This window comes from Eublepharis macularius, chromosome 1 (assembly GCF_028583425.1).
Source record: "Eublepharis macularius isolate TG4126 chromosome 1, MPM_Emac_v1.0, whole genome shotgun sequence".
Classification (NCBI taxonomy): Eukaryota; Metazoa; Chordata; class Lepidosauria; order Squamata; family Eublepharidae; genus Eublepharis; species Eublepharis macularius.
The window spans coordinates 75,546,580-75,560,039 of record NC_072790.1 but is presented as its reverse complement, the minus strand read 5'-3'; the positions used below and the strand labels follow the sequence as shown (position 1 = coordinate 75,560,039).

Genomic DNA, 13,460 nt, shown 5'->3' with positions numbered 1-13,460 from the left:
CTCCCTTTGTCCCCAGCAGAAACTAACGTGGCTCATATCTTCTCCATTTTATTTTCACAACAACCCTGATGGGTAGGTTAAGCTAACAGTGTGTGACTGGACCCAGGTCTCCCAGCAAGTTTCCATGGTAGAGTAAGGATTCTAACTTGGAGTTTCCAGATACTAGTGTACCACTCTATCCACTATACCACACTGGCTCTAAAAAAAGACTCTTACATATAGCATTTTCTATTCCCAAATGTCAGTGGAAATCATTTTCTAGTACTCAGCTATAGAACTCCTCTTCATTTAACATGAAAATGTATCCACATTCATCTGTCAAATGTTGGAAGATCTGGAATTACGTGAAACTAAGATGAGTCAATCTAATTGCATACAAAAGGAATGAAGAGGAATACATATAGGACAGTAAGCAATTTTCATGTCATAAGACTTGCTAAAGGATATGCTATTATTGAGCAGCTATAGAACACATCAAGCATATTTCAAAAGTTATACAATGTGGTGGCATCTATTTAAAATGTCATATTTTGTTGGTTTTAGTCTTAGGTAAAAATGTTAAAGGTATGTAATTAAGTTACTACGTAGGTAGGTAGGTAGGCTGCTAGGGCTAATGAACAAGTAGTTTTAGAAGGAATTAGATTAGATAATTACCTTACTACAAACTGGGGGGGGGGAGCATGAAAATTAGGAAACAGTTTTAATAGTGAACCAGCATGGCATTGGTCTGAGGAAACCTGGGTTTAAATGTCCACTCACAAAACTCCTTTTTTGGGCCAGTCTAATACATTTTTATCCCAGTTTTCCTTCAAAGAGTTCCAGGTGGTGTTTTCCCTTCCCTTTCTTCTCACAGTGTACCACTAGTTATAGTATTGGAGTAGAAGCTGAAAGAGTCAGGGATATTTGGGCATAAAGAGAAAACCTGAGCCTAGGAGGTCATGAAGGAGAGCCTGGCTCAAGGTTACTCAGCAAGTTTCATGACAATGTGGGGATTTGAATTCATTTCCTGAGTCCTAGCTTGACACAACATCACATTATCTTTCAATATCTTGCATCCTAATCTAACTCACAAGATGGTTGTAGACATACAATGGGAGGTTTCTAACAAGAGGATTATTAATCATGGTGTGGAAAAGTGAACAGAAAGCACTCTTTCTCTGTCTCCGTAACATTAGAACTTGTGAAGCTGATGGGCAATCAGGGGCAGATTGGGCACTGAAGTTACCAGGAATTTTCCAAGTGGACCACTGCCCTAAGGTACCATTCTAGCCACTGACCAATTATTTGACAGCCAGTGTGATTTAGTGGTTATAGTATTGGAGTAGAAGCTGAAAGAGTCAGGGATATTTGGGCATAAAGAGAAAACCTGAGCCAATTGGTCTTTCTCATGCATGCTGCCCGCAACTTTCTGGACACACAGTAGACATCTTACAGTTCTGTGTCCCATGAACTGCTAGGCTTTGCCCTTTGCCCTGGAGCTGCACTGAAGATTTTTTTTCCCAGGGGCATTTTAACTCCCCCAATCTACCCCTGTGGGCCATTGTTTCAGGATGGTCACTTCAATCAGCAAGTAATTAACTTGTGGAATTCAGTGTCACAGGATAGCTACTAGTTTAGTTTGTTTTAAAAGTGAATTTGACCAATTTAGGGAGGATAGGTTCATCAACTGCTTTTAGTCATAATTAGTAGATGTTCAAATGCAGTAACCCCTCTGAATACCAGAGCTGAGAGGCAACAACAAGAGGAGGCTTTGGCTTGAAGGCCTTCTACAGGCAGCTAATTGACCACAATCAGCTGCCTGATTGTGGCAAGCCAAATCAGACAAGCCAGATCAGACAGGCCTTGGTCTGATTCGGCTTGGCTGCTTGTGTGTTTATGAGAAGGGACCATGTATGCTGCTCAGAGTTTTAGTGAAGAAGGTTGGGGTAAAACTGTGACTCATCAGCAGCAGCAACATCACTTACAAGTGGTTACAGGACAACTGAAACTTACCATTTGATATTATAATCTACCATGATAGGAAACCAAGGCCTGGAGACAACAGTTACAAAGGGCTGTACTGCACTATTTTGGTTGTATTCTTCTTCAGTTCATTTTTGTTCTTTAATAGTTTAACTTTTTAAAATTTTGCTGCTACATGTATTTGTAGTTTTTATTCTCTTCTTGGTTTAATTGGTTTCACTTTTTCAGCTGTTTTACCCTTAACTAGGGCAAAACTTTCAGGTATTATACTACTCACCCATGGGACCCTTCCCACAAAATTTAAAAGAGAAAAAGAACAGTGGTTGCTTCCACATGAATAAGATTCCCTCTTTGGCTCTCATTGCCAATGCAGAGGGTATTTGGAGTGGGAACAGTACCTCCTCTTTGTGCTTTGTCCTTGTGTTGGCCATTTCCCACCCCCACCATTGCCAGTGGATTTCTGCAGTGTTTTTTTAAAAAATCAGTATGAGGCATATTATTGGGAAAAGTTCACTGCTGGGGAGGGGGGGGGGAAGAATGGTAGGCGTAAGGGGGAAATAAGGAGGAAAGCAAGCTGGATGTGGGTGGGGAGAGGTGGAAATCCATACCTTCCCATCCACACACATTCCAAACCTGCACTGGGTATCATTTCCCTGGCACCAAGGGATGCCACACAGAGAAGCTTGGAAAACCCGTAAAGTGAGTAACTGCATGATGATGTCCTGTAGTACCTTCAAAACCCTGCAGCCATTTGAGAGGAATGTGCAGCAAGAACTTTGTGTAGAAGAAACCAGTGGCATGGATCTACCCCATCCTACCACTTCACTGAGCAAAGTTTGAAGCCTTTTTCCAGCCTAAGGAGTCTAACTCCACTTAAATGGCTCTTCTGGTGGAGAAAGATTACTTAGGCTGGAGGAAAGTTTCTTGGAGGATGGTTGGATCTACCCCACTGTCTCAATTTTTATAGGCAGCTTAAAGGCACTGCACATTTTAAGCTCTGCTTTTACTCTCCCTATTCATTTGAAATGAAATTAGCAAGGATTATACTTCTTACTAAGGGATATTCCTTGCAGATAGAATAACAGATTCACCTTTTATTTATTATTAAATATTTATTATTAATTATTTATTATCATTTATTATTATTATTATTATTATTTAATAAATATTTATTATTAAATATTTATTTGCAGAGGAGGTTGGAGAAGGTATTTGGCAGCCCCAGAAATTATGCAAAAGACAGAACGTTAGTCTCAGAAAAAGACTTGATAGAAGAAAGAAATTTGGCACTGCTGCCCTCCATGACAGCACAATGATCAGAAGCAACACAGTGCTTAGCAGCTTATCATAGCGATCTTTATTTGTGGCAACAACTGGAGCAGCCTGCTTGGCAACAGCCAGTATACAGCAGAATGCAGCCCTGGCCTTGCTAGTCAGCATAGCATGGCAGCAAGCCCTCTAAGGGGCAAGCCCATTAAAGTTAGGTCTGCTCAAGAGGCCAGGGAAGCAGAAAGAGGAAGGGGCGGGCACACTCCAGGGAATCTCCCTTATAATGGCCAGATTGAGGCCTGGGAGGACAGGCTAGTATTCCTGCTAGCAAACAGACTAAAGGGGAGGGCAGTAGACAGGGGGAAGATGGATGTAGGGTGTGGCCAGGGCTTTTTTTCTGGGAAAAGAGGTGGTGGAACTCAGTGGGTTGCCCTCAGAGAAAATGGTCACATGGCTGGTGGCCCCGCCCCCTGATCTCCAGACAGAGGGGAGTTTGGATTGCCCTCCACACCACATGGTGCGGAGGGCAATCTAAACTCCCCTCTGTCTGGAGATCAGGGGGTGGGGCCACCAGCCATGTGACCATTTTCAAGAGGTTCCGTTCCACCACATTCCTGCTGAAAAAAAAGCCCTGGGTGTGGCTAACCTCTTCCCCTTTCCCCTTCCCCTGAAGCCTGTTGAGGCCCCATGAGGTAGTCCTGGAGAGTGTGTTGGCCTTGCTCAACCCTGACAGTGTTCACAAAATCAGGTATTTTGCTCTCTTCATACAAGAACAGTTGCTCTTACACTATGTGTAAAATGCACAGTGCATTCCTAAGAAGAGATATATCCTTCTAAATCTATTGAAGTTAATGTGCTTAGAAGGTTGTAGTTCTGCTTAGGACAGTACTATCCATGTTACTAATAATAGTAAGCAATTACAAATTTTATAAAAGACATTCACTAGGAAGATAATGAATTCACACACTAGCAGAAAGAATGCTACAAGTCCTGTGGTATTTTAGCCAAAGCCTCCCCTCATTCTCTTCTCTCGCAGCATTCAGATTTGATTTATTCTATTCCTAATTGTTCAGATGAAGCATTTCACCTCTTATTTTCTTTTTTCCTCTACCAATTGCTGACATAATGTTTGTTGCTTTGCTCATTTAATAGTGAAAAAACCCTCAAACTTCAATCATTCCTACTGCGTTTGAAACTTGTCATGTTCCACTAAATATCTAGCTCTTAATTTTCCTAATATTCTTATTTTCTTGTAAACTGATTCGCTGGGGGGGCAGCGGGAATGATATATTTCCTCTTCCCCTTGATAAATTTGAAACTTTTCCAAATACAATTGCTGTCTACAGCCAATTCATCAGTATCCAAGCTATGCACATTACGTTGGCCTTTTAGAAAAATATTTTCTGCCTCAGAAAGTTTTCTAATTATCTATAAAATGTGCCCTTTCTTTTTCAAACGAGTTCTTTAAACAAACCTTTTTTATTCTATTTACCTTTCCCCCCTGCTGCAGAGTGCTTGTGAAGCAAAAAAAAAACCGACAAAAGTGCTTTAGAAACATCTTGAATGCTCCTTTAAAATCACTTTTTGGTATTTTGTAAGCACCAAGAAATAGAATCTAAAATAAAGTTCGGTCACTGGATGCTCATTCATTAACTCTGAGAAAATGAAAATACCTACCCTCCCACCCACCTGCCCACCCCCCACTAGTGGCAGCACTGAAACCCAAAACTTACACATTTCTTAATTTTCATTTTTACATACATATTTATTACGGTGCTGTGTGAGAACAACAAATAGTCTCTTGGCAACTTAAAGACAATTAAGCTTTCACAAGCCAGAACCACTTTGTCATATGCATGAAGTGTTACATTCAGTTGGCAGAAAGAGATATAAACAAAGCTACAAGAATCAGAGTGGGAATAGATTCTTGCCAACTTTTGATGAACAGGCAAAGTAGGGTGTTGATATGTTGCCATATCATTGACATTTTGAGGGCTATTTAATTACCATACAGCAGATACAACATCTCTGCCTTTTCTGCATTGCAGTCTATTGATACGCTTGTTTCTCTTTCAGAAATTCCCAACAAGATTAATGGTGGTGAAACCAAACATCTTGCAGACGCTACTGGATCAGAGAAGTCAGAAAGGACAACAAAGAGATCTAGAGTCTCAACCATTCGAAGGATATTTGATATGGCTAAACACCGAACAAAGAGATCTTTTTTTGCAACTGGTGTGAAAGTTTGCCCTCAAGAATCAGTGAAGCAAATTTTAGCAAGCCACCAAGCTTATTATAGGCTAAGAGGTGAGAGATTGTATCCATTGTATTTATATACATCCCCCCCCCACCAAGTAACTGTAACCTCTTGTCAATTGATTGCTTTTCTCCCCTGTAAACAGGGGCGGCGCCAGGATTTTCGGCGCTCACGGCTGGCCGGCCGGGCGCCCCTGTGCGTGAACACGCACTGGCCTACATGATGACGTCACGTGTGACGTCACGGGGGCGCGCGCGCCGCCGGCCCAATCGCTGCAGCGGGCGGCTGGGATGGTGCGCGGGTGGCCTCTGAGCTCTCCCGCTCGGTTGCCTGCGCCACTGCAGATGCCTTCCCGCAGCTGCTGCGCCCAGCCGGGAGTGTGTGCTGGCGGTGGTGGCGGCAGTGCGGGGCAGGAGGGATAGGAGGCTGCAGCTCTGTGGCGCACGCTCCCGCCCCCGCGCCTCCTCTGGCGCTCCCTCCGGCACCCCACACCTGAGGCCACCGCCTTCCTGGCCTCAATGGGCGCACCAGCCCTTCCTGTGAACAAACATTCAGCAACAGATTCGTGGATGTGGAATCACTTTTCTGATGCAATGCCTCTAGTATATAGGTAAGGCATTATTGGCAGTTTTTAGAGTGTAGAGTTTGGATGTAGGAAAATTATTTTCAGATTCCTCAGCCAGCTCAACAAGTGGCTTATGGCAGTCTAGTTTAGCTCACAGGATTATTTAGGTTAAAAAAAATAAGATAATGATCAGGGGTGAACTGACTCTTTAACTTACCAGGGAAAAGCCACTGAAGTTCTGGAGGAAACAGAGCTGAGGGCCAGGGACATTTGGCAGTACTACATTGGCCACTTGATTTGGCTTGCCACTGGACTATTTTAACTTCCCAGTCTGTCTCTGATAATGAAATCCTTCAAGGACTATATTTTGACAAACAATCCTTTTTTTATTAGCATTTTTATAAAAGAAAGAATAACAAATAACAGAAAAATAATAAAACAAAGAGAAAAAAACTATATAAACTAAAAAGAGGCTTCCTATTTGCTCTGTGACAAATAGAATTACAAAGTTTTCTCTTATTCTATGTTTACAAAGAAAATCTCTCTTTTTTCTATTGTCCAAATTTCTTATTCATCAAACCCACCAATCACTATTATCAGTTTTATGCAAAAAGTCTATAAGGGATTTCCAGTCAGCAATAAATGAACTTATTGGCTGCTTCCACACATGTTGGATAATCCACTTTCAATACTTTTTAGTGAACATTTGAAACTGATTTTCCATGTGTGGAGCAAAAAATCCATTTCTAAAGGATTACAAAAGTGCATTAAAAGTGCATTATTCAACGTGTGTGGGAATGGCCATTGTCTTTTCCCTAATCAATGAAGTAAGTTTAGCCATCACTACAAGCTCCAGCACCTTCATCAACCATTCCTCTATGGAGGCAATAGACTTCTTTCCAGCTGAGTGTCCATTAATCCCAAAATAAAAGACTGTGGTTTCAATTGTATATTAATGTTTAAAAACTTCTGATTTAATTTGTATCCTTTTTTTTTTTTGCTTTCTTACATGTCCACTACCTATGGTAAAATAAAATGTTCCTTCACATTGTTCACATTTCCAACATAGACTTGAAATACCTTTATACATTTTGGCCAGTTTCTCCGGAGTCATATACCAATGATACATCATCTTATAAAAGTTTTCTTTAAGACTGGAGCTTAATGTAAATTTCAACCCTTTTAACCACATATTTTCCCATTGTTCCATTCATACATCATATCTAAATTTTTTAGCCCATTTAATCATAGATTCTTTCACTTGTTCTTCCTCTGTCTAAAATTTTAGCAAGAGTTTGTACATTTTGGCAACAACATATTCATCATTTGTACACAGTTCTGTCTCAAATTCAGTCTTAAATTGCTCAAAATCATAATGCCTTTTGTCTACTTTAAATCTTTTTAAGATTTGCAATTAAGAAAACCATTGGCTAGTGTATCCTTCTGTTATCAAATCTTCTCTTGATTTTATTTTACATTTACCTTGCAAGAATTCTAACATATCACAGTATGTTAACCATTTATACAGACTTGTCATTTCTCTTCTGATGTGAGCTTCCTGTGATGATAGTCACAAAGGCAACATCCATGGGGGGATGTTGCATCATGACATTTTCTTGGCAGACTTTTTGTGACAGGGTGGTTTGCCATTGCCTTCCCCAGTCATCTACACTTTACCCACAGGAAACTGGCTACTCATTTTACCGATCTCAGAAGGATGGAAGGCTGAGTCAACCTTGAGCCAGCTACCTGAACCCAGCTTCCACCAGGTTCGAACTCAGGTCATGAGCAGAGCTTGGGCTGCAGTACTGCAGCTTACCACTCTGCACCACAGGGCTCTTCAGACACAAAAGTATTTTCAGACAAATGTTAGGTTTATATTTATTCCATATTCTCAAAATGACACGTGTAACATAGTGGTTATTAAATTCTACATTAACCTTAACTTGGTCATACCACAAGTATCCATGCTATCCAAATCTCAAATCATGTCCTTCTAACTCCAACAATCTTCTATTTTTAGCAAGATCCATTCCTTCATCCATATTGAGAGCCAAACTACATGAGAAGAATTACATGCATATGACACGTGAATGCATTTACACAAGTTTCCCCGTTGCTTTCCTGTTCACTCACAAATCACGGCCACGCTGCACTCAATTCTGTGCTCAGATTGGCATGTGTTTCTTCCCCATTCCTCCCAGAAAAGAGATGGTATCCCATGATGCACCTTCTCTTCATGCATGATCAAACCTTCTTCTGTAGCTTTTCTGAGAGGGAGACTTGTTTACTCAATTGGATATATTGGAGGGGAAAGCTGCCAAGTTTCCTTGGGGGGGCTGAAAACAGGGGTTCCACACCTCTGCTGAGATCTTGTAGCTCGGCCCACCAGGTAGGAGGGCATCTATGCAAAGGAGGGTAGACAATCCCCACTTCAGAAGCCACAGCAGTGTTTCTTGCTGTCAGCCAGAATCAACTCTTTCCTGCCTGTTTGTCCCCAGCCACTTCTGATCTCCATTATTATCTATGGGGAAAATGATGGGAGATATCCAAGGGGATGGGAATGGCATTTTGCAATATAAATCTACAAAATTTTCAGGGGACCTACTGCTAACAGTCCTCAAAAGACTTCCCAAGTTTCAGGGAGATTGGACCTTGAGGAGCCATTTTAGCCCCCCCCCCCCAAATTAGGTGCCATCAGCCATCCCGTTTTTTACTATTGTGGAGAGAAAATTACAGCAGATGGGGAAACCCATCAATCATCCCTTTCCCAGGGTTCAATCTCCCTGAAACTTGGAGGGTCTTTAGAGGACAGTGAGGAGTAGGTCTCTTGCAAATTTGGAGCATTTTGCTTGCAAAATGCCACACACACACCCAAGATAGCTTCCCTAGTTTTCCCCACAGGGAATAATGGAGATTGGAGGTGGCTTTGGGCACCTTCTTTCAAGGCCCATAATGTGGCTCCTTGAAGTCCAATCTTCATGAAACTTGGGGAGTCTTTAGAGAATAGCTAGAAGTAGATCCCCAGCAAATTTGGAAAAATTTGGTCCTAAAATGCCTCCCCCCCAGACCACCAGAAAGCCCCAAATTGCATTTCCTGTTGGAAATAATGGCCAAATTTTCCCAATTTACTCTTTATTACTGAGCCAAACTGAAGAACAAGTACCTCACCACCCCGACCTTTTCAGGTTCATGTATCAGGCATGTTTCTGAACTTTTTCTCAGATGCTCAATCATGTTGCCACAATCTTTCTTCCCACCTCCTCCTTATCCCAATCAAAGATGGTGCATGGAGAGAAGGGGGAGGAAGTTACGGGGGGAGGAGGGTGCAGGAAGGAGGAGTAGGGAGGAAGTGGCGTAAACTAGAAAATGGGAGAATTTAAAGCATACCATAATAAAAGCAAAACAATTGGGGTGTAAGCCGGATCTAAGGGCAAAATGAGGGGCGAGGGAAGCGGAAGCTCCCCAAAATCGACGCTCTGCAATGATGACATGCTGATTATGACCATGGACATTCGCAACTGCAACTACACCAGTTCCCCAACACTTGCATGAACTAGGGCTACAGGACACGTGTTCACCCACGATAAAATGGACATGGGCAGGTAGGAGCAGACATGGTTCTAGACACATAGCCTTGTGTAACTTGTCTTGTGTAGTTTGGCTCTGAGCAGCAAGCAGCAAAATATAATTTTAAATCAGGTAAACCCTATCCTCCTCTTTCCTTTTCATCCTATAGAATTTTAATCCTATAATATATCCTATATTTCTTCCTATAATAACACTCATGTTTTTCTCCCTTGCCATTTAAATCTAGATGTACCTTTCTGCCATTGTTTAAATGGTGCCTCCATTGTCAAAACAGGAATTGTCTGAAATAGAAATGACATTCATCTTAATCACAGCTATTTTCCCCAAAAGTGACAGTTGAACTTTGTCCCATCTTAACGAATCTTTTTTAATTTCATTCCAAGTCTTGACATAGTTATTTTGAAACAACATACAATTTGTATTTGTCAAGGTGATACCCAAATATTTTACGTTCTTTTCAATTTTGAAAACTCTTTTGTTTGTCAGTTTTATTTGGTCTTGTATTTTTGGATTTTTTGTTAACATCTTAATTTTCTGTTGATTTACCTTAAAGACCGCTACTGTACCAAATTCTTTCAATTTGAACATTAAAGTTTCAATTCCCTTTAAAGGACCAGCACCAGGTCATTAGCAAAGGCGCTTTACTTATAAGACTCTTTTTTCATCTTTACACCTCCAATTAATCTTGTCTTATATCTCTATTCAATATTTCAAGAACAAGAATAAACAAAAGAGGTGACAATGGACAACTTTGTCTTGTTCTTCTTTATATCTCACATGGTTTAGTCAGTTCTCTATTAATAGTCTGTGCTGTCTGAGAGGTATAAATCAATTTTAGCCATTTAATAACATTTTGTCCAAAATCCATATTCTTCAAGATTTTAAACAAAAGGTCCATTTCAAATTACCAAAATCTTCTCTGCATCTAAAAAAAAATCAATGCAGCTTGTTTTTCATTATATTTTTCCAAATATTCCAAAATATCGACTACAGTTCTAACATTATCTCTCAACTGACATTTGGGTAAAAATCCACTTTGTTCTTTATGAACAAGTTCTTGAAGAATTATTTTAAGTCTTTTAGGTAATATCATTGTAAACAACATATAATCATTATTCAATAATGATATTGGTGTATAATTTCTTGTCAATGTCAGGTCTTGTCCATCTTTGAGTATTGTTATATTAGCCTCTTTCCATGTTTCTGGATCTTTCCTCCCTGTAGGATAGAGTTCATCGTATTTTGTAAAGGTTATAAGAGTTCATCCTCAAAACACTTATAACAAATACCTGGAAGGCCATCTGGTCCAGGGGTCTTTCCTGGTTTGATCTTTTTTATGGCTTCCACCACTTCTCTTATTGTTATAGATCCATTTATAATTTGCACTTTTTGACAAACAATCCTATCTGAGCATTTCAGTCATCATTGACTCTTTCTGAACATGACCTTCCTTTCTTGATGATGTTGCTGTCATTGTTAGATATGCTGGGAGCGTTGACACAAACACAGTCACTTTACTCATAATCTTTCATCACATGTGAAGCAAGTGCTTGATCCAGTTGCCTCAATAGTTATTATAAAAATTGATCTTAAACAGTGTAGTAGATACTTGTTCTACATGTCCTGGCTGCTGAAAACTATTTTTTCTTTATTGCAGTCTGAAAACTAATTTTTCTTAATTGACAATTGAGGCATGTATCGCTGAGTCATGTATTTCAACTATTTTAATTAGCTATTTCCCTGTGTTTTATCTTCTGCATCGAGTTATTTTAAATAGTTTTAATTTTAGCCTAAGTAGACAAAGTAATTCTTCCATTCCCCCCAAAATCCAGCTATTGGTCTGTTACATACATAAGTAGTTAATTTGGCCATTGATTCATAAATCTTATCTATCCACTCTGACCCATCAGAGCATATATCTGTTTTCCATTTCTCTGTGTATAACACTCTTGCTGCTGTCACCATGTAACAAAAAAAGTCTCCCTGTTCTTTTGTAACATTATTTGGTAGAATGTTTAATAGCATGTTTTTCGTACTTAGCTCAGATCTGAGTTTGAAAATCTTCTGCATCTCTTCATCTATCTTTATCCAATATTTTTGCACTTTCTTACATGTCCCACATATGATAAAATGTTGCATCCATGCATTGACATTTCCAGCAGTGTCCACTGTAATCCTTACTGATCCTCACAATGTCTTTGGGAGCATTATACCATCTAAAAAACATTTTGTACCAATTCTCTTTTAGTAACTGACATTCTGTAAATTTAATATCCTTAGTCCATAGATCTTCCCATTGGTTCATCGGAATAGTTTCTCTGAAGCATTTCATTCATTTTATCATTCAGGCTTTAACCTGTTCCATTCCTGTGTGGTGTTACAATAACATTTTGTAAATTTTCCCTAATAGATGCTTCAAATCTCCAGATATTAATAATTCAAATTCCATTTTTTTCTCTTAGCCTGTAGCCTTCTTTAAGAGTTTGTTCTTTGAACCCTGATACTATCTGGTGATACATCAGCCTTGGAATATTTTTGCCTTGAGGTTGAACAACTGTTCAATTTGTGCTTCTGTCACATGGATAGAAGTGTGAATTTAGAGGGAGATTTTGCATGACATTGAGGTTAGGTACTATAGCTACACAAACCATCCATTGCATCCTGGATTAATAGGGTCTGGATAGTTTACCTATGTAGTACTCTACAAGACAAATGTGATAGATTTTAGAGTAGCTAACTGAATTTGTACCTACTGCATCTTCTTGAGCTCCAACAAATTAAAAAAATAGTGATATAATTTCTCATATTAATGTATCTTTTTCATATTTATGTATTCATGTGAAGGAATTACAGTCTTCTGCAAGAATATATATAATACAGTAAAATACATCAGTTGGGAGACACAAAGTGCAATCCTAAGCAAAGTTACACCCTTCTAAACTCATTGATCAATGGATTTAGAGGAAGTAACCCTGTTTAGGATTGCACTGCAATAGTACCACAAGTTTTGTCCCGTAACATTTTGCAATTGGTTTAAAATTGGTTGTTGTGGGTTTTCCGGGCTGAATTGCTGTGGTCTTGGCATTGTAGTTCCTGACGTTTCGCCAGCAGCTGTGGCTGGCATCTTCAGAGGTGTAGCACCAAAAGACAGAGATCTCTCAGTGTCACAGTGTGGAAAAGATGTTGGCAGGTCATTTATATCTACTCAGGAGGGGTGGGGTTGAGCTGAGTCATCCTGTAAGAGTTTCCCAGGGTGTGGAATGCTAATGGTGGGAGGCTTCACTGTATTCTTTTGCATATGGATTGGTGCTTGATGTGCTAATCTTCTCTGCAGGGCTATTGTCGGGTATAGAGTGTTTTGTTAGCCTGGTGTTTTTCAGAAACTCTTACAGGATGACTCAGCTCAACCCCACCCCTCCTGAGTAGATATAAATGACCTGCCAACATCTTTTCCACACTGTGACACTGAGAGATCTCTGTCTTTTGGTGCTACACCTCTGAACATGCCAGCCACAGCTGCTGGCGAAACGTCAGGAATTACAATGCCAAGACCATGGCAATACAGCCCGGAAAACCCACAAGAACCATCATTCTCCGGCCATGAAAGCCTTCGACAATACATTGGGTTAAAATTATTTACATACATCAACAGATTGCGATGTTTGCAGATAATTTGCAAATGGATGAAATTTCTATTTGTAGAATGGAATGAATCTAGTCAAGAAATGCAAAAAATAAAATGTGTGACTTGCAGAATACAGTACATGTTCTGAACATTAGTAAATATTCATGAACAGATTCAAAACTGCAAATGGG

General features: G+C 39.9%; 1 protein-coding gene across 1 annotated transcript in view; it reads left to right on the top strand.

The window, feature by feature from the left end:
• Positions 1–13,460, top strand: part of IMPG1 (interphotoreceptor matrix proteoglycan 1) — a 121,057-nt gene that overhangs the window by 28,151 nt on the left and 79,446 nt on the right. The window contains 1 exon segment of the mRNA XM_054987835.1: positions 5,308–5,538. Within this exon segment, the coding sequence (XP_054843810.1) occupies positions 5,308–5,538 (231 nt within the window).